The sequence below is a fragment of the Pseudophryne corroboree genome, chromosome 6 (assembly GCF_028390025.1).
Source record: "Pseudophryne corroboree isolate aPseCor3 chromosome 6, aPseCor3.hap2, whole genome shotgun sequence".
In the NCBI taxonomy this organism is placed as follows: domain Eukaryota; kingdom Metazoa; phylum Chordata; class Amphibia; order Anura; family Myobatrachidae; genus Pseudophryne; species Pseudophryne corroboree.
The window spans coordinates 569,945,752-569,967,932 of NC_086449.1; the positions used below are offsets into that span (position 1 = coordinate 569,945,752).

The window sequence follows — 22,181 nt, forward strand, 5'->3', positions numbered from 1 at the left end:
GTGACGGGCGTTGTGGGGGTGGCATTACAGATTTGCGGGGGAGGTACCGGGTAAACGGGGGCAGGATCGTTTTCGGGTAAAAAAAATTGCCGATGCCAGGGGTCAACCTTAGATCCAATGTGTCCACAATTAGACTGCGGACTCATCAGGAGGTGGCCTCACACATGCAGGGACGCCTTGCCCTATGCTGGGTGGCCCCCAGCATGTGCAGAGATGAACGCAGATGTACTCTGAATAACCCCTTAAATTCAGTCATTGCATCCTGATCATTACAGGGACTCAAACTAGCAACAGCTAAAACAACGAGTTTGTGAAACTGAAAATTTATGGGGGGGGGAAAAAAACTTTACTCAACTTCACATGGTCAAACAATTGTAAATGACTATTAAACTATTTCATATTTTGGGACAAGTATCGGACAGGTTTCTTGTGAAAGTAGCACAATTTTAGCAGAAATAGTAGCATTGATGGTAAATAGAACATCTCTAATACAAGAAATAACTGATCTCTGTGCGGTTGTAGTATTCTGAGATATAACACGAATATTATTAGAGTATTCTTTTTACTGCCATACCTCTAAGAATGATTATCTGCAAGACATGTCACATTTGGAAGTCATCATATATCTCACTTGGACCAGGCAACAATATCATGGAACTAAGGGCCTGATTAAGAGATGGACACAGGCAGGGGCATTTTTTTTAAGAGAGGAGTGGACCCTCGCACAGCCTCCATTGCGGGCCCCCTCCTCTCCGGCAGCTAGTAGACTCTGGCATAATACCGGAGTCTACTGCGCATGCACAGGTCTCCGGGAACATGGCGCCTGCACCTTGTTCCCGGGGACATCTTCAGTGTGCATGTGCAAATCACTCGGAAATGGCAGTGGCGGACATTTTTTAAAGTGATTTGTGCCTGGATTGCAGGGCCGCCGCCATGGGACTCTGGAGGGGTAAGTATACTATATGCGTGCAGTGTGTTCGGTGTTGGCCCACCGGACCTAGGGGCCCATGTGCACAGCACACACTGCACCCATTATAGAAACGCCTGTGGACGCAGAAGACCTGCCGCTCACAGATTCCTGATTGTCATCACACAGACTTCCTGGCCTTGCAGACCCCAGCTTACTCAGCTGGCTGTCTGCATGAACATCGTGACTGATGATTGTGATGTTGGATCCCAGCTTGTGACCTCAGTCACAGTGCTGGGGTCGCAGCTACATGCAGGAGGCATCTCTTCTACTGAGAAGTCTCCTGCGTGATTCCCTTTCAAATCGGATGGTAATTCAAAGCCGCTAAATTAGGCCCTAAGGGGGTAATTCTGAGTTGATCGCAGCAGGAATTTTGTTAGCAATTGGGCAAAACCATGTGCACAGCAGGGGGGGCAGATATAACATGTGCAGAAAGAGTTAGATTTGGGTGGGTTATATTGTTTCTGTGCAGGGTAAATACTGGCTGCTTTATTTTGACACTGTAATTTAGATTGCATATTGAACACACCCCACCCAAATCCAACTCTCTCTGCACATGTTATATCTGCCCCCCCTGCAGTGCACATGGTTTTGCCCAACTTCTAACAAAATTCCTGCTGCGATCAACTCAGAATTTCCCCCTAAATGTGTATATTCGCCCGTGTGCAGTGTGCTTGTGCTACCTATTTGTATGCTTAGTTTTATAGCCACCATCATCATCATCATCATCAGTGAGCACCTGCACCAGCCCTATTCTTGGTAGAAAAGAGCCACCTGAAAACATGTGTATCTACACGTAGACACGCCATTCAGGTGACAAGCCCTGTACATACCTTCTCTAAACATTGCCTACGTACAAATGCCCAGTTACGCCCCTTTTGTGGGGATGTGTCTTTGTTGTGTACTACTTAGCATCGCCTGTAATTGCGTACACTTGGCTGGGGAGCAAGTGCAGTACAGAAAAAACACACGATACATCCGCATAATAGACGTGTGGTCAACTCTCCATCCATATTATGTATCATGTCTTTTAGTAATCCTGTGACTTCCAACCATGTGGTGTCATGTATAAAGTAAAAGGATGTAGTTAAACCTCAGATAATCGCCATTTTTGGAAGTTTACTGCACTACATAAGGACAATTCTAAGTATGAAAACGATCCACAGGAAATATCAGAGAAATGTGCATTCAGCCAGCTCCAGTAAGCAGAACTTTCCAGAGCTTGAGCCCGATAGGCATTGAATAATTACATTTCCAATAAAAGTCTAATGTGCAGGCTGATGGCTGTGTATACGCATTAGGGCTCCCAGGTCATACACCCATAAGTCTTCTCATTACCGGGATAGCTTTGTATCAGAAGAGCTGTCCTGGTGGGTATGTGATCCTGAATACTGGAGATAGAAATTACGATATGCAAGTGATTTTACCCAGGATGCACCGCAATTAAATTGCAATACTAGATACATCCCCCAGGTTGTTCTATCACCATAGGAATTTCACAAGCTTCCTTAATAAAAAGTAATCTTTATTATACGCTACATGCATAATATGTAAATAAATGTGAAGATTTATTAATCTAGCCACTGAAAAGATTTAGAATGTGCCTTTTTCATTCCATTCTACATGCAATGTATTATGTGTATTCTATGAAGGAGGCAATCAATTTGCCGACTGTCAGGATCCCGGCTGTTAGGATTCCGACGCCGGAATCCCAATACCTGGTGGAATCCCCACTCGGGTGGTGGTCCACGCTAACACCCGAGGGGGAATATAACTTGTGGCGACCGAAGGTGGTGAGCGAAGCAAGCCTGCAAATCGGCGGTCTCCTGGCCGCTGGAATCCCGCAGCCGGCAAAACATACTGAATCCTTCTATAAACATTGTATTCAGGCCCTCATTCCGAGTTGATCGGTCGCAAGGCGAATTTAGCAGAGTTACACACGCTAAGCCGCCGCCTACTGGGAGTGAATCTTAGCTTCTTAAAATTGCGACCGATGTATTCGCAATATTGCGATTACTAACTACTTAGCAGTTTCAGAGTAGCTCCAGACTTACTCTGCCTGTGCGATCATTTCAGTGCTTGTCGTTCCTGGTTGACGTCACAAACACACCCAGCGTTCGCCCAGGCACTCCCACCGTTTCCCCGGCCACTCCTGTGTTTTTTCCGGAAACGGTAGCGTTTTCAGCCACACGCCCCTGAAACGCCGTGTTTCCGCCCAGTAACACCCATTTCCTGTCAATCACATTACGATCGCCGGAGCGAAGAAAAAGCCGTGAGTAAAAATACTTTCTTCATAGTAAAGTTACTTGGCGCAGTCGCAGTGCGAACATTGCGCATGCGTACTAAGCGGATTTTCACTGCGATGCGATGAAAAATACCGAGCGAACAACTCGGAATGAGGGCCTCAGTCCATTCTGTGAGCAGTGTACACCATTCATTCTATGGTGCCTATTTATCAGGACATTTTTAACTAGAAATCATGCAGAAATGGCTATCTAACGAGAGGTTATATCGGAGATATCTCCTGCATTAGGATGAGTCATGCGGAAACGATACAATGTATTGCATGTAACCTTTACCAGCTTGTTTTCTGTAATTATCATTATGAATGAAAATCTGCTTAGAGAAACCAAAATCTGAAGTTTAATAAAACAAAACAAATATCACATGCACTGACCTGCGGCCGCTGCTGGAGGAAGTGCATTGCTCTCCTTACGTTTTCCATCTGTAACACAAAAATAAGACATATACAGTTGTTATTTACAGATCATGGGTTAAGGGTCTAATTCAGCAGGGATTGCATTTGCAAAGCTGCTCGCAGAGTTAGGCTTCGCTCTCCTATTAAGAACGCCCCCAGACTTCTGTGAAACTAGCCCTCTGCACTACAGCCCAGGGACTGCCGCCGCCGCTGCTTAGTAATATAACAATATTGCCCAATAATAATTTACCAGCAGTAATAATGCCAGCAGTTAAAGGCCTTACTGTAGATGGTAGGTGTTTTTTGCTTATTTGTACCACTTTTGGGATCTAAGAATATATGTTATAAAGAAATCTTTTTTTTTTTAAGGTTTATGGAAAAATGTCCTGGTTGTTCCAGATTTCAGATGGAGTTAGTAAGAGTTTTTCTAAAAGGGCTCGCGCATTCGCCCACTATGCCACTGTATCTGCAATAGAAGTGCTGGGATATGAAGGATGTAATGGCCAGTTTCATGTTTTTTATTCGTACATAGGGGGTCATTCCGAGTTGTTCGCTCGTTATTTTTTTCTCGCAACGGAGCGATTAGTCGCTAATGTGCATGCGCAATGTCCGCAGTGCGACTGCGCCAAGTAAATTTGCTATGCAGTTAGGTATTTTACTCATGGCATTACGAGGTTTTTTCTTTGTTCTGGTGATCGTAATGTGATTGACAGGAAGTGGGTGTTTCTGGGCGGAAACTGGCCGTTTTATGGGTGTGTGCGAAAAAACGCTACCGTTTCTGGGAAAAACGCGGGAGTGGCTGGAGAAACGGAGGAGTGTCTGGGCGAACGCTGGGTGTGTTTGTGACGTCAAACCAGGAACGAAACTGACTGAACTGATCGCAGATGCCGAGTAAGTCTGGAGCTACTCAGAAACTGCTAAGAAGTGTCTATTCGCAATTCTGCTAATCTTTCGTTCGCAATTTTGATAAGCTAAGATTCACTCCCAGTAGGCGGCGGCTTAGCGTGTGCAAAGCTGCTAAAAGCAGCTTGCGAGCGAACAACTCGGAATGACCCCCATAATACTATACATTTAACACAGTATACATTAAACTGTTATATATCAAGTCCTCTTCTGCATACTGTAACCAGCACGTTTCTGAGCATAAAAATGATAGATGTCAGTACCCACGTTTGAATGCTCAGTCAAAAACAGAAATAGCTGTAACATATCACAGCTGCTGGTATTTTGTTGCTTTGGGCGGATCAGAAGGGTTTGCGCAGTGGTGCAAGTTAAAAAAATGTCTTATAGGTACTGTGTGCGCGTGCGGCCAAAAAATGGGTGTGGCCAAATGCTACATGGGGCGAGGCCAATGAAAATGGGGGCGTGATACACATATGGGGGGCCAGATATGCCCTCAGTCCCAGATATGCCCCTTCAGTGCCAGATATGCCCCCACAGTGCCAGATACACATGCCCCCACAGTGCCAGATACACATGCCCCTACAGTGCCAGATATGCCCCCACAGTGCCAGATATGCCCCCACTCTGCTAGATACACATGCCCCCAGAGTGCCAGATATGCCCCTTCAGTACCAGATATGCCCATTCAGTGCCAGATATGCCCCCACAGTGCCAGATATGCTTCCACAGTGCAAGATATACCCCTTCAGCACCAGATATGCCCCCACAGTGCCAGATATGACCCCACAGTGCCAGATACACATGCCCCCAGAGTGCCAGATATGCCCCAGCAGTGCAACTCACCGTTGTTGTTGTTGCTGCTGCCTGGGGCTGGCACGGTCTTCTGCTGCTGGCCTGCTGTTGGGGATAGGAGAGCACAGCACGCGCTCCTCCTGCCCTCAGTCCGGTCTCTGTGTACTCCTGTGGCATCATCCTGTAAATTAGAATTGGTGCCAGTCCGCTAGACAATCAGGGCCTGCGGTCCGGCGGCTCCTGATTGGCTGCCGGTCCGCGAGCTCTGATTGTATCACGAACTGGTGTTTCAGTGCACGCCGCCACCGTCGGACTCGGGACTCTGGCAGGCAGAAGAGGTGCACCGTGCAGGAGAGTAGAAGTGCATGCTGCGCTCTCCTCTCTCCAACACCCGGTGTCTGCAAGGTGGTGGCCCGGCGGTACGGTGTTCCGGCTAGGAATTTATTACCGTGTCAAAGTCGAAAAATATTGCAGTACACACATCACGTACAAACAACACACAGATGGCCTCCGCGCGTGTACTTGTTCTGCTATGCGTGCACATATTCGCAATTTGCGTATGGTCGCTCCCGCGGTCGTGCGCATCAGCGCGTGGTATGGGTATTTACGGTAGAGTTTGTGAATGCATGGAGAGCTATCAAAACACATTACATATTTAATCCAAATAGTGCACAATGTACACGTAGTCCCCCTGCACCACACCAGAAAGTAACAACAGTTTAAATGATTCCAGAACAAAGGGATTCACCTTTACAGGATAAGAGGGGACAGACTAAGGTTATAAGGTGGTGTTTGGTATCCAGCTGTAGGGTATTTTAAGGGTAACATTCCGGTGTTGGTCTGCGGAAGATCGCATGTTCCTGCAGATAGTTATGTGCAGAAGCAGAATATAGATATAAATTGTATTGACTGTATATTATGTATGCGGCGGGAATCCAGAGGAGACCACCCACAAGAGCAGTTGGGAAAGACATCGCCTACCTTTTCAAATCGATCTATGACCTCTCCTGTACTGTAAAAGTGCATTCCTGTGTCCAATGGACAAAGGGATTACAGTATCCATTGTATTGCTTTTGGAAGAATTGTATAAATAAAGCCTGCTGCAGCCTGGCCTGTCACAATACTCACCACGTTATCTATTAGATGACGGAGGACCGGACCGGGAAGCGCACGCGAATATACTCACGTATGTACATTGGGTGTGGTTCGTTTTATCGACAGTGTCTAGGTCGACAATGTTTAGGTCGACCACTATAGGTCGACAGTCACTAGTTCGACATGGATGGAAGGTCGACAGGGTTTCTAGGTCGACATGTGCTAGGTCGACAGGTCTAAAGGTCGACATGAGGATTTTTTTGTGTGTCGTTTTCTTCGTAGAGTGACCGGGATCCCAAATTAGTGCACCGCGTTCGCTCGCCATGCTTCGGGCATGGTGCCTTCGCTCCGCTACCGCTTCGCTCGGCACACTTTACCGTTCCAATCGTAGTCCACGTGGATCGTTAAGTATGAAAAAATCCCCCCCAAAAAAATATATGTGAAAAACTCATGTTGACCTTTAGACCTGTCGACCTAGCACATGTCGACCTAGAAACCCTGTCGAGCTTCCATCCATGTCGACCTAGTGACTGTCGACCTATAGTGGTCGACCTAAACATTGTCGACCTAGACACTGTCGATCTTCAGACCGGATCCCATGTACATTGACTGTAGCCATTTACTCTGTTATATTGTAGTGTATTATTTGTATTGTAAACCCCCTTTCAGCAATAATCCACTGTGGTGTCGGAACCCAGCGGTAAAATCACAATTGGTGTCGTGTCCTCATTGCCCTGCTAAGGTTTAAAGTGTTTTATCATTGCATTACATTACTGCTAAGGTTTAAAGTGTTTTATCATTGCATTGCATTACTGTAAAGGGTTAAAGTGTATCTCTGGGTGTGCGCGCGCTGTGTGTACTTTGTACCCCCAGCGCGGCGTTTGTACGCAAAGTCTGTACAGTGATACGGGACTCCGTACGCAAACAGTGTATAAAGTACGTAGCGTGTGTACTAAGGTTAGCGGCCGCAGCGGCTCCATGGTAAAGTGTATTCTAAGTGTGTGTAAGGTACAACTTTCATTCCTGTAAGATAATCAACATTATCAATTGGGGGCTCTCCGGTCTGCCACATTCTTACTGCCTAACATGGTCACAGCAGACTTTATCTATCAGCATAAGGGTGGATGCACTGAAAACCCTACTTAATTGCTGATTAGATGGTGTCTGCTCTGTATGGTTTGTAGAGATGCTGGTAGAACTCGTAAGGTAAACAGGAAAAAAGCTATTTAAAATCTGTGAAAGTTTTTTTGGCGCCAAAACCGTACACAGCACCCATACTCTTTGCATACCCTCTCACATTGTTGCAAAACAAAGTTCAAATAAGTCATATTGGGGTCGATTCTATTCGGCAACTTAAGAATAGCGCCGGGAATTAGCTCCCGACGCTATTCAATTCAGCTGCTAGTGACCCGCAATTGTCGGGAATTCTTCTCTCATCCCCGGGGGATGAGAGAAGAAACCCGACAAAATTGCTGCCTCGTGGCCGGCGCGAGGCCGATTCTGTCAGGAATCAGCATCGCCGCCGGTAGTTAAGTCGGAGAATGCCCGTTCTCCCGACAAAACTACCTGTTAAGTCGGCGAGAACGGGACATCGCTGACTTAACTGGAGCTGAATTGAATAGCGTCGGGAGCTAATTCCCGGCGCTATTCTTAAGTTGCCGAATAGAATCGACCCCATTGTGTTTGATTCAGATTGGATTGTTTATCTGTTAAGTAGGTTTAAAAAAAATATTGCTGCATAGCCTTGGTATAGTTTTTTTTAACTCAGGCCTAAAATAACTTCAGGTGCTTGTATAATGTTTGATTTCTTTGTGACAAAGGAAGCCACATGGTCTGTCCTCCATTTTGGACTAACCACATGGCCTGTCCACCATTTTGTGTAACTCATGGATGTGGAAGGGGGAGGAGCAGCGGCCATTTTGGGAAGGTCATTTTTCTAAATAGCTGATTTTCACTGCACAGAATAATCAGCTTTCCTTGGTCACATGAAACACGATTTATGAGTTACCAATGCATTTATTCAACCCATGCCACAGTCAATTACAAATAGTTTCAATGGGGCCTAGTGAAAGTTAATAGTGAGATGAATACTTGATGTAAGAACTACACACAGATAAAAACAAAGGTTTTTTTTTCTTTTCTTTTTTCCTTCTACCTCTAGGCTTCAGTTAACTCTGCTTGCTAGTTTAGGATAGCCATTGAAATGCAAATTAACCTGTGTAACTGCTTTTTCTTAGCAGTGAAAAAAAAACCCACTTAACAGGCAGACAAAAGCACATAGCTTTGATATGCAAATTAGAAGCACTGAATGGGTTAATGAGTCTCATAGGAGACCAGTGAATGGTACATATATAATATTATCATAATAATGTGTATATTTATATCAGTGTATGTTCTGCAAGATAGCTATCCAATCTGAATCATACCATTTGAATTATTGATTATTGCTAGATTCATTTAGAACTATGTGAAAACCGGAGATATTTGGTGCTATATAGTTAAAAATAAAATAAATATTTAAGGAAGTAAGTGTAAGACACACACGCAGCCTGGCCTAGTTGTAAAGGTTTATACAGAAGAAACTGTGTGTTGTGTTAAGTGAGCGATTATAGTTAATATTGCTCACTTTGATAGAATTGTGTGATTTGTGCTATTGCGGACGTACGATATTTGTACACGTGTCTCGGACAAAGTACAAGACTGTGTACGCAGCGTAAGAGACATGCACGATCACGTGTTTATGCAAATTGCATAAGAAGTACGCTCGCTAAGTACAAATTACACAATAGTTCGTTTAGTTTAAAGGTGGGACAGTAGCCACGCTACAATAGCACCAAACTACCCGGTTACTAAAGAAATTTAGTATAAAAACAAAATTTAGTATAAATAATTTTTTTAAATTGCCTCTGGGGGTAAAGCTGCCAACTTGAATGAATCCTAATTTTCTGTACAGAAAAGAAAAAATAAAGTGTATTTGAGTGAGCGAATGCAGGACTGAGTGGATACTGAACCCAATAACTAGGTGGTCTAGGTGGTCGAAACTAGGTGGTCTAGGTGGACACACTGGGTTAGTAGAGGCCCGGTGGCGTAAGGTTCGCAACCCTGCGTTAATAACTAGGTGGTCTTGGTGGACTGAGTGGTATCCCATACAACGCTAGGTGGTCTGCTAGGTGGTCTACAGCAATCGTAGGGCATATAGATAGCTAGTATCTATAGGCTGTGCTATTGCATCACATGTCCGTTTGTTCTGCACAGAGCAACATGATATTAATGTGTCATATGCACTGTGGAAGAGCATACGCAGACGTGATTGTATAGACAAAGGGGTTTTTCTTTGATAACTTCAGGAAATCTCCCTGGTGGGCTTCACTGGAAAGGGTGAAAGATAGTTATTTAATTTCTCTGTTTTTCACCCTACAAACAATTCCAGTTGAAAGATACCGAAAAGGAAATTTTCACTGCCTCTCTCAGGAAAATATTCCAAACAGAACTTCCACCGAAATAAATTACGGTGTTGTAAGGTCTGATAGGAGCCCTAAGTTGGGTACATTGCCTTCGCTATCAACAGTGTATGGTAGTACTGGCCAGTGTGGACGCGAGCGAGTGGAAGGCGCTCAGGTATACTTCCACCGTCTACTTATATTGAGTATTTTGGTGTTTGTGGGAATTTTTTAAAGATATTAGAAGAGACCCACAAATATGGATAGCCAGTTGCTCAAGTAAGAGACGTTTAGACAGGGTTCAGGCAGAATTGTGGCCAAAAGGCTCAGCAAGGTTTATCATGTGTGAAAAATATGGTTCACACACAGAAGTTTTATGCAATGAGTGGATATGTATGACTAACAATGATAGGGAAGCATTCCCTAGGGTGGGCAGCTTTGAACCAGAGGTACTGCAGAATGTAAGCAGTAGAATATGTCTTCTTAAATCCAGAAAACAAAGGATTAGACATAATGATTGTTTAAAATTATGGCAACAGGAGGGGGATATGCAAAGAGAACAAATTCGCAAAACAGGTTCAAAACCTAGCGGGAATGGGAACACAAACACACCATTGTCGACACAGGTCGAAGGGGAAGAGATGGCTACAGTCAATGGTATATCCGTAAATGATAGTAGTATGCAAAAACAATGTATTAACCCTAATTTTTGTAAGATGTATCCTGTTTTGAAGTCTTTTCAAGGTTATAGGTCACAAGAAGATGAAGGATCCAGCCAAATTCCAGCTCTCCTCCAAGCAGTCACTTTGCAGGAAACTCAGGTGGTGCCTGTCCAACCAGGTAGAGCAGTAACAGTATTCCCCAATGAAAGAACTGGTGAGGTCACAGCTACCGGTAAGTGTGAGACAGTTCATTGCACAGAGACAACAACACCTCACAGTAAACAGATTAGGAACGGAACGGTAGGATTACACCCTGTCTTGGAAATAGTAACTCCCAATGGGGGAACCGATAGTCAGGGAGTAATCCTCACCAGGAATAATGCAATATATTGCCCATGGCCCAGAGATGAGCTGCGATCAATCATTTCAGAATTCCCCGACCCTCTGAAGCATTTAGCCAGATGTCAGAAATTTATCAGAGATCTGGGTAATGCGTATGAACCGACAAACAAACATTGGCGGATATTTTTGAAAGCGTGCCTAGTGCCTACCCCCTAATATTGACACCCAAAAATGTATCACTGATTGTAGATTAGAGTCGGATAGTCTTATGACTGACAGAAACAACCAGGAAAATATAGAACGAATTGATAGGCAACTAGAGTTGTGTTTCCCCATTGAGTGGAGAAGAATTTTCTCCATAAAACAGAGGGAAAATGAAATGACATCTGAATATTTCCATCGGGCCCTGCAAATAATGGATAGATACATGGGGGTATCAGATACAGGGAACGATGCGAATTATAGGGAAGTGGCTGTCTCTGTGCTAATGGACGGACTCAATAAGACAGTAAGGGACAGGGTAGAAACATCTTTGACTAATTGGAAATGGGTCACAGTAGCTTGTCTTAGAGAGTGCGCAATTAAACATCACCAAAATATTGTTAGGCGTAGAAAACAACAGGAGGAGAGGCTGAGGATTGAAAGTATACAGGCCCTTACACCAAAGTCTCATCAACCTAAACCCCAAAAAGCGGATAGTAAGAAAGGACCTAGGATATGCTACACTTGTAGGAAGGAAGGGCATTTTGCCAGAGATTGTAGGTATAGTAGAACACATAGCCAATATAGACCCCTAGACAGAGAAAACAAGCCACGTTATTAAACACATAGACGGGATCAAGGGACATATAGTAAGGAATCACGAGCCATATAGAGAACACAGATTCGGTTACTGGGAAGAACAGAATAAATGCAACTTTACCCTTTTGACAGAACTTGCTGGGGTTAGGAGGAGGCCTCTAAACTTCTGCTTCTCTCTCTAGCAGAAGTGACCTCTAAGTAACTTAACAGGAGTTTTGTTAGAGATGGTATACATATAGAGTGCTCCCACCCAGGAAGCACAAAATATGTTAGATACCCACGAAGACTAATGTTGCATTTCACTGTTCTAGATGCATGTCCATCACAGGTAGAGGAAATTATCTCAAAGATACCGGGTTCCCTATGAACTTAGAATGGACAAGACACTGGATTGATGGCTGGGATAGTCCCTGTAGAGATATAACACACATAGAATTTTTTTTAGGGGAACAGACCGATTAGGGAATCATTCCCCGTAGTGCCCAATCCAGATGTCAAACTTTGTAAAATCTTCTTTGCCACTACAAACTTATCTGTTACTAAACTCTGTGATTTGTCTTCAAAGTTTCCTCTTCATCTCTTACGTTCACCGACAGGATTACAGTTCAAGCGTCACATGCCAACTCGGTCTTTTCAGAGTCCTGCCCAAACCCAGTATATCTCACCAGCATAGGGACACCAGTATCAGTGTGCCTGGTCATGCACAAAGGGTGGAGAATGGGAATACTGGTGAAGTGAGACTGTGCATAGATACCGATATACATGATGGTGTGACAGCCTGATCGTGAACGCAAATCTGACAAATTTTCTTTTTATTATTTCCCCTCTCTTTTCACTTTCCACAGATGGTTTACTACACACAACTGATAATACACAACAGTTAAACACATTGAAATGCAAGATTTATGTTCCCTACAGATCTCGTGACAAAGAGCAGAGAGTAGAGAACATCGTATCACTGGAGTGTCTGTTCCGGGAAAGCTGAGAGGCAGGACTGTTGAGACGGCACCTGAGCGCGGAGAACAACAAGACCAAGAGGCGGTTGTCACACCAGTTTTTCTTTTTCCATCTCCCACTACCCTCCTTCTCTTCTTCTCTTTTCCCCCCCTTCTTGTCTCCCTTCTCTTCCCTTAACAAGATGGATCTACCCCAAGAGACTGTGTTTCGGGTTTTCCTGTTAATCCTGTTGTTGACCAGGACAGTCTGTTTCGGTGAGGGTCCCAGAGAGGTCGAGCAAGGATCTGGAATGGGTTCTGATGGCGAGGATGGATTTGTAGAATCTCAAGAGCAACACATTACTCGAGCAAAGGCGAGTATCAGAAAGCGCTCTGGTAGTCAAGGAGCTCGGAGGCACTGTGAAGGGTTATTGTCTGAGGAAAATTGCATTTGTAGGAATTGTGAGAACATAGTCGAGGATGGGTGCATCCAGAGATGTCAGTCCAGCCTTAATATCGACATGGACCGTCATCCGTTGAGTGATTACCACTCACTAGTGGGTAAGTTCTTAAACCAAACAGAATGCTGGGTGTGCTCACAGGTACCTCAAGGTCAGAGCAAGTCAGGATTAGTACCATACCCTTTAGCAATAGATGAGGTACTCGAATTACGGGGTGGGAGACCGGTGGACAAGATATTCAATATTTCTAGGCCCCCTAGTTTGAAGCTCCACCAGTATCATGTAGATAGATCCTTATTATGTTTCAATATTTCCAATTATCGAAAACCGGGAAATTGGGAAGTGACATGGAATAACCAGACAATGACCTTTTCACACAGAGCTGATAGGATACCCATAGACCCTGAACTTGTACGCCAAATAGCCAACAGTGGAAGGTATTTCCGGTATAGGTATACTCGAGGAAGCAAGACCATGTGGGTTGGAAAAGTATCACCAGGGTACTGTGCACATATCATCCAGCCCGATACTTGCACTGAGCAGATGGGAGAACTAGGGATTGGGTTTTTCACGTGGAAAGTTTGTAATATGGTGATGTCGTATTCTGTCCCCTATGTTCTCCCCGATGATGCCTATTTCAAATGTGGGAGGAAGGCGTACAAGTGGTTTGCCCCAAGTTCAGAGGGATTGTGTTATATTGGAAGAATACTGCCAGAGGTCATGACCATAACCCATGATAAGATGAAAGATGTTCACCGCAGTGCTCAGGCTCCTTATACTCATACTCACTATGAACACATCGTCAAGAGACACCTCATAGATAGGACAGAGCACGCAGCCTCTGATTTGATCCACGAATCCACCGGGATTCAATTCCTTCTCGCATTAGACATCACCCGTACTGCCAGAGGAATTATAAATTATAGGTATATCCATGCGCTAGCGAACTTGATAGATAATATCACTGAGATGTATGACGACACCTTCAGGTATACGGGAAGGGAGTTACAAGCTTACAAGAAGGAACTGATTCAGCACAGGATGGTCCTAAATTATATCACAGCAGTGACGGGTGGGTACTGTGTTACTCTGGCAACTCAATATGGTGTGAAGTGCTGTACATATATCACAAACAGCACTGACGACCCCACGGAGATCATCGATCAAAAGATGGACGATATCTTGCAGTTGAAGTGGGAGTTCCGGAGGAGACACAACCTTACCCTGACGGCTGTGGGTAATGAGCTGACCGGCTGGGTCTCATGGTTGAACCCACGAAATTGGTTCTCAGGATTAGGAGAGTGGGCTCAAAATTTTATTATGAGTGTAGGGAAGTTTCTCCTTTGTATCCTGGGAGTCGTCATAATTATTGGCTTGATATTTAGGTGTGTTCGAATTCTGACGCGGCGCAAGCATGGCACAAATTTGATGAGTCTAAGGAGCAAGGGCATTGTTATAGCAGCAGATTTAATTTACGACCCATCCATAGAGACAGTGTTATGATAAGGATTGCAATAGAATTCCATGGCCTGTTTCTTTCACCCGTTTTTCTTTTGTCTCCCCCTCTGCCCAGATACACCCATCCGGAAAAAGACATCAGCCCTACCCAAGAATGTTTATGTAAATGTTTATGTGAATGTATTTTAGATATGTGTCTTATTTTCATCTCTAAAAACTTCAGTTAATGACACACATAGTCGACAGGTGATATCCACACATACTAGCACTCACATATGTTCCCCCTCCATGTATCATCAACTAAATGTGCACCCCATTTGTTGGAACAAGAAGCCGAAAAGAGCTCGGTAGTGTTTGTCGGCCCACTTACAGACCCTTAATACGGGATAGGAAGGATTTAATGTATACTTCGCAATACCTCGAAGCTTATTTAGAACATACACGGCACGATGATACATGCCCCTCAGACATGGATTCATACATACATGCTTTTTACTATCCCACTAGGTCATACATTTCCTACCTACCACTCTCACCCCGACCATCCAAATCTTCTGTAGATATTGTGTAGATATTTTTCTGTTTAGTGATTAGATAGTGGCAGTTATTGGTGACTTCCAAAGGGTGGACTGTCAAAGTCGAAAAATATTGCAGTACACACATCACGTACAAACAACACTCAGATGGCCTCCGCGCCTGTACTTGTTCTGCTGTGCGTGCACATATTTGCAATTTGCATATGGTCGCTCCCGCAGTCGTGCGCATCAGCGCGTGGTATGGGTATTTATGGTAGAGTTTGTGAACGCATGGAGAGCTATCAAAACACATTACATATTTAATCCAAATAGTGCACAATGTACACATAGTCCCCCTGCACCACACCAGAAAGTAACAACAGTTTAAATGATTCCAGAACAAAGGGATTCACCTTTACAGGATAAGAGGGGACAGACTAAGGTTATAAGGTGGTGTTTGGTATCCAGCTGTAGGGTATTTTAAGGGTAACATTCCGGTGTTGGTCTGCGGAAGATCGCATGTTCCTGCGGATAGTTATGTGCAGAAGCAGAATATAGATATAAACTGTATTTACTTTATATTATGTATGCGGCGGGAATCGAGAGGAGACCCCCCACAAGAGCAGTTGGGAAAGACATCGCCTACCTTTTCAAATCGACCTATGACCTCTCCTGTACTGTAAAAGTGCATTCCTGTGTCCAATGGACAAAGGGATTACAGTATCCATTGTATTGCTTTTGGAAGAATTGTATAAATAAAGCCTGCTGCAGCCTGGCCTGTCACAAGACTCACAACGTTATCTATTAGATGACGGAGGACCGGACCGGGAAGCGCACGCGAATATACTCACGTATGTACATTGACTGTAGCCATTTACTCTGTTATATTGTAGTGTATTATTTGTATTGTAAACCCCCTTTCAGCAATAATCCACTGTGGTGTCGGAACCCAGCGGTAAAATCACAATTGGTGTCGTGTCCTCATTGCCCTGCTAAGGTTTAAAGTGTTTTATCATTGCATTACATTACTGCTAAGGTTTAAAGTGTTTTATCATTGCATTGCATTACTGTAAAGGGTTAAAGTGTATCTCTGGGTGTGCGCGCGCTGTGTGTACTTTGTACCCCCAGCGCGGCGTTTGTACGCAAAGTCCGTACAGTGATACGGGACTCCGTATGCAAACAGTGTATAAAGTACGTAGCGTGTGTACTAAGGTTAGCGGCCGCAGCGGCTCCATGGTAAAGTGTATTCTAAGTGTGTGTAAGGTACAGCTTTCATTCCTGTAAGATAATCAACATTATCAACCGGTACGCTGTACCACCACACTTGCAGCCGTAAAGTGCAAACAGGGTCATTTTTAATATTTGATCTCTTGGAGGAGTAACCAAGGTTTTTCTATGTGAAAGATGAATGCATTTACAGTACAGTGTGTACTGTACTAGTAACAACTAAGGTCTTTATATCAGTACATGAGTCACAGGCTCAGCCATAAGCCTATGTGGTGAATGACAGCAACATACTGACACCAAAGGGAAGATTAAGGGGGGTAATTCCAAGTTGATCGCAGCAGGAAATTTTTTAGCAGTTGGGCAAAACCATGTGCACTGCAGGGGAGGCAGATATAACATTTGCAGAGAGAGTTAGATTTGGGTGGGTTATTTTGTTTCTGTGCAGGGTAAATACTGGCTGCTTTATTTTTACACTGCAATTTAGATTGCAGATTGAACTCACCACACCCAAATCTAACTCTCTCTGCAAATGTTATATCTGCCCCTCCTGCAGTGCACATGGTTTTGCCCAACTGCTAAAAAATTTCCTGCTGCGATGAACTTGGAATTACCCCCTAAATTCTATGTTACCACGATGTATGACATATATTACAGAAGCCATACATTTCTGATTTTCCTGATGACCTCTAAGCTGTGAGGGAAAATTCATTTTGCAAAGTGACTCTCACCCGAGAGATGTTAGCATTAATCGCACATGGTTTCTAAAACAAGTTACAGAAATCTCTAACATTTTTGATCAATTCAAATATGAGGAAAAAAAACACATTTGGACCATGTTCAAAGCTAAATTAAGATGCCATTGTTCTAGTTTTAAGACCCCCGTTACCTCCATTTGTCATAAAATCCACACAGAAATGGATTTGAGTAATCTGGGCACCTCAATGCCCACTGGACCAATACAGGAGAATAGCTTGCAGGGCCTTAACTAGGGTTGTGTAAATGCTGCCACCACGTAGAGTCCTGCAGGTGGTACCAACACTCACCCATGGCTCCTGCATCTGGCTAGCAGGTTGCCTGGAATGGCAACCTACAGCTAGGATCGATGCTGTAGAGCCAGCCAGTGTTCTTTGGATATGCCAGATGTGCACACTCAGGTCATACAGCCCCCCGGAGTATCCTGAGGATGCTCCAGCCAGTGCTGTAATTCCCTGTGCTGGCGGCCCTGCCCCCTCCACATGGCATAATGACATCATACGCTCAGGGGACCTGACCAGCACAAAGTGCAGTAAAGCCCTGTTTCAGCTCTGCTAGGTTGTATAATGGATAGTCTGGCTTGGATGATGTTAGAGAATTATTTATTCAGTTCACATGTAAGTGAACCATCTTAAATATGTTTCAGTTTAACATTGGAGCCAGTGTCAAACTGGTACATAAAGGCCCACCAGTGAAATGCAGTTGTAAGGGCCTATGCTTAGGGGTGTGGCCAGCCACCACAGAGGTTTGGCTAACCATTAGAGATATATACTGTACTAGCTGGAGTACCCGGCGTTGCCCGGGATTTTAAAGGCCCATACACACTTGCCGATAAAATGAGCGACGTCGCTCATTTTCCCCCTCCCTGAGCGACGTTGCTCATTTTATCGGCAAGTGTGTATGCCGCCATGCGACGACCGATGCGCAGCCCCGCGGGTCGGCAACGATCGTCACTGTCGGCAGTGCATGCATGCAGGATCTGGACTGTCGTCTAGGACCTGCATGCACGGCTGGCGGAGGCATGACGTCACTAAGCGATATGAGCGGTCATATCGCTCAGTGTGTACAGTCGGCCGCCGACCGTTCGGCCCGGGAGGGGAAACATTAGACGACATCGCTCATAGAGTGACATCGCCTAATGTGTACGGACCTTAAGAATGTCTGTTTACAAAAATAAATGTAAATATTAAACACACAGTATAAATAACATTGTAGGTAGCTGAATAACTGTGTTTTGCTACTGGATGAGGATGGTAAATTAGAATTAGAATAGTTTGTTAATTTACTTTGATTGGAGATCTAGTATATAGGCATATCTTGCTTCCCTGATGCACTTGTGTAGTGGCCGGACCACTTTTTGGTCCCCCAAGGGACCCTGCTCTTCCCACTATACAACTCTCAGTTTGTGGCTTCCTGCTGCCTCCATTCCCCTCCTCACATCATGTCAGTGCCCCTGTGAAATTACTGATTTTTTGTTACAGTTTTATATATAGCGCAGCACATTATGTATCTCCTGATATACTCTGTGCTGCTGGGGGACCGTGCTACTTCCACTATATAACTCTCAGTGTGTGGGTTTGTGCTACCTGCATTCTTCTCCTCACATCATGTCACTGGCCCTGTCACATACAGCCCTGTCATCACTGACATATCATGCATGTCCTGATATAGTCTGTGCTGCTGGCCCACCCCTAGGGGTGCTAGTGGTGTGTTACCCCCACAGTGTTTGTTCCCAGAGTGTAAGTCATATGTGTACCAAGTTTGGTGTAAATTGCTCCCGGCATTCCAGAGTTATGCTGTCTGCTGAAAACCTCTGTGCTGCTGCCTCACCCCTAGGGGTACTAGGGATGTTTTACCCCCACAGTGTTTGTTCCCAGCTTGTAAGTCATATGTGTACCAAGTTTGTTGTAAATTGTTCCAGGCAAGCGGGAGTTATGCTGTCTCCTGAAATACTCTGTGCTGATGTACCACATCTAGGGGTGCTAGGGGTGTGTAACCCCCACAGAGTTTGTTCCCAGATTGTAAGTCAGATGTGTCCCAAGTTTGTTGTATATTGTTCCAGGCAAGCGGGAGATATACTGTCTCCTGAAATACTCTGTGCTGATGTACCCCCCCTAGGTGTGCTAGGGGTGTGTAACCCCCACAGAGTTTATTCCCAGATTGTAAGTCAGATGTGTCCCAAGTTCAGGCTTGCCTACCCTCCCGCATTCAGCGGGAGGCTCCCGATTTTTGCATGAGCCTCCCTCTGCCCCACATACCTTGTCAGCCCTCCCGGTTTTCAAAGGGTTGAGGCTAGATCCAAGTGGCCTAAGGGACCTTTTCCGTCAGGGGGAGGAGCCATGACACAAGGGGGAGGAGCTAGGCCAGCGGGACAGTTGCTCTACTATCCCCGCCACCAACTATTACCTTTAGTAATTAGGTGGCGAGCGAAGCGGAGTGGAGCGAGCCACCGAGCCCGAAGCGTGGCGAGCGTACTTTTCGGGTACCCTGTTCGGCCGAAGCTCCTCCCCCTGGTGACGTGTCTCCTCCCCTAGGTACGTCACAAGGTCCTTTCTCCCACTCCGATATAGAACCAACCGTTTTCAAAGCCTCCATCCCCGTAAATTCGGACTGCGCATGCGCAAGTACGGAAACGCGGGGGGCGGGGCCAGCAGGGGAGAGGCAGGCTTTGTCCTCTGAGAGCTCTGATGTGAAGACTGACCACAGCAGCCACCTGTAGTGTACAGGGGAGCACATGACCCGGCAGCCAGGGCTGGCCCCGCCCACCACACTAACACGACTACAGTAGCCAGCGTGATACAGCCCAGCCTTCCTGTTCCTGCTTGTGTCTGCCCTGTGCTACCTCCCCCACCACATACTCCCTGCTCTTCACAGGAGGGACTCGGGGAGCAACAAACCAGGTGTGTACTGTGTCTGCTGGGGGTTATTGGGGGGGTAGTGTAGTGTAATGTGCTGCTGTGTGTAATATGGGTGGGTATAGTGTAATGTGCTACTGTGTGTAATATGGGGGGGTAGTGTAATGTGCCACTGTGTGTAATATGGAGGGGTGTAATGTAATGTACCACTGTGTGTAATATGGGGGGGGGGGGGGGCTGTGTAAAATGTAATGTAATGTGTTACTGTGGTAATATGGGGGGACATGGGGAAGCGGGTCCCAGAGCTGCTCGCAGAGGCAGGTGAGACATGGTGCTGTGGGTCTTGCTGAAGCGCTGCTGTCTATCATGGTGTGACACACACATATATACACACACACACACACACACACACACACACACAGTCTCTCTCTCTCAGGTATAGAGGCTCCACCTGGCGTAGTGTGTATAAGGGACTCTACCTGGGGTAATGTGTGTAAGAGGCTACCTGGCGTGATGTGCGTAAGAGGCTACTTGGCGTATGGTGTATATAAGGGGCTGTCACACGTAATGTGTATAAAGGGTACTGCTGTGTGATGTAATGTGACAAATGTACACTACTGTACAGGGTATGTAATGTGAATTATGTGGTCATACCACTTTTCCATGAAACCATGCCCCTACTATTTTACGTTTGGGTGGGGGGCACCATTTCTATTTCTGGCACAGGGCACCAAAATGTCTACTTACGGCTCTGGCTGTGTATATAATGTAATGCATTATGGTGCTACATATATATATATATATATATATATATATAATCGCACACCTGAGTATATACTTTAGGTTTTCTGTTCGTCCGTCTCTTCTCACCAGTGTACAGTACACACTACCGTAATATATAGTGCACCTATTATTACTCTAGTGTACCTATATTATTACTATTTTTGTTTTTGGCTGGTTTTACTACTATAGTTTTCATCAGGACACACCCCTGAGTTGCAATAAATCCCCTTATAGGTGGACCTAGACACACCCTTTGGGCGGAGCATGACCCCCCCCCCCCCCCAACGGAAAGCGCTGCGTGTTCTGCTGCCACCTGGAATCTCCCTGAAACTAGTTTTCAAAAGTAGACAAGTATGCCCAAGTTTGGTGCGAATTGCTCTAGGCCTCCACAGTTATGCTGTCTGTTGACATACTCTGTGCTTGCGGGGGAGGCTTGCTGGGACTTGTAGTACTGTTACTAAAAACAATATTCACACTTTCACACTTGGCTATCAGCCCCCCATCCACCGCCCTTGGATGGGGGGGACAGCCTCGGGCTTCACCCCTGGCCCTTGGGTGGCTGGAGGGGGGGGACCCCTTGATTGAAGGGGTCTCCACTCCTCCAGGGTACCCCGGCCAGGGGTGACTAGTTGGGGTTTTAATGGCACGGCCGCAGGGACCGATATCAAAGTTATCTCCCCAGCTAGTGGAGCCCGGTGCTGGTTTCAGAAATACGGGGGACCCCTACGCTTTTTGTCCCCCGTATTTTTGGAACATGGACCAGGCGCAGAGCCCGGTGCTGGTTGATTAAATATGGGGGAACCCCTGTCATTTTTTTCCACATATTTTTTCAACCAGGACCGGCTCAAAGAGCCCGAGGCTGGTTATGCTTAGGAGGGGGGACCCCACGCAATTTTTTTTTCTGATTTTACACTAAACAGACCCTTTCCCATAGATAACCATGCACAGATCTCACTGATCCGTGCATGGTTATCCAAACTCGACTGGAAAAAGCAGGTCTATTTTTTTGCTGCTTTTTTTAATGATTCGAAAAAAAACAGACCCGCACTTGAGCACTCAGAAACTAACACCCAAATACGAATGAATAGTGAATGGCCGTATTCTATGAAATAACAGCCGCGTTTGACCGATGGTCTATTCATTCGTATTTCGGAAGGCTGTCATTCAAACCATTACGAATAGACCAGACAATGCCGAGATTGGTGCTTAGTAAATTCCCGGATTGGGACTTAGAAAAAAAAACACAAATCGGCCAAACTCGGATTTTTAGTATATACTGGCCATGGAGTTGCTTGAGTTGAATATTTAAATGGCTTAAATTCTTTTTTTAATATTGACATTTTTATTTATGTGTTTTGAATATAACTATGAAATATGTCCATGCACGCTGGTTATAGTGGAATAAGCATCATGAATTGTGTGGTGATGACAGGCTATGATAAGTAATGACAGTGTGCTGCTGACAGTAACAGTGTTGGTTATCCATACTGAAGC

General features: G+C 45.2%; 1 protein-coding gene across 9 annotated transcripts in view; it reads right to left on the reverse strand.

Moving 5' to 3' along the window:
- The window catches only part of MYBPC1 (myosin binding protein C1), a 166,863-nt gene that overhangs the window by 114,939 nt on the left and 29,743 nt on the right, over nucleotides 1-22,181 (reverse strand). For all 9 annotated transcript variants that reach the window (XM_063927818.1, XM_063927817.1, XM_063927825.1 and 6 more), the window contains exon 3: nucleotides 3,645-3,692. In XM_063927818.1, the coding sequence (XP_063783888.1) occupies nucleotides 3,645-3,692 (48 nt within the window). The remainder of the gene's footprint in view (nucleotides 1-3,644; nucleotides 3,693-22,181) is intronic.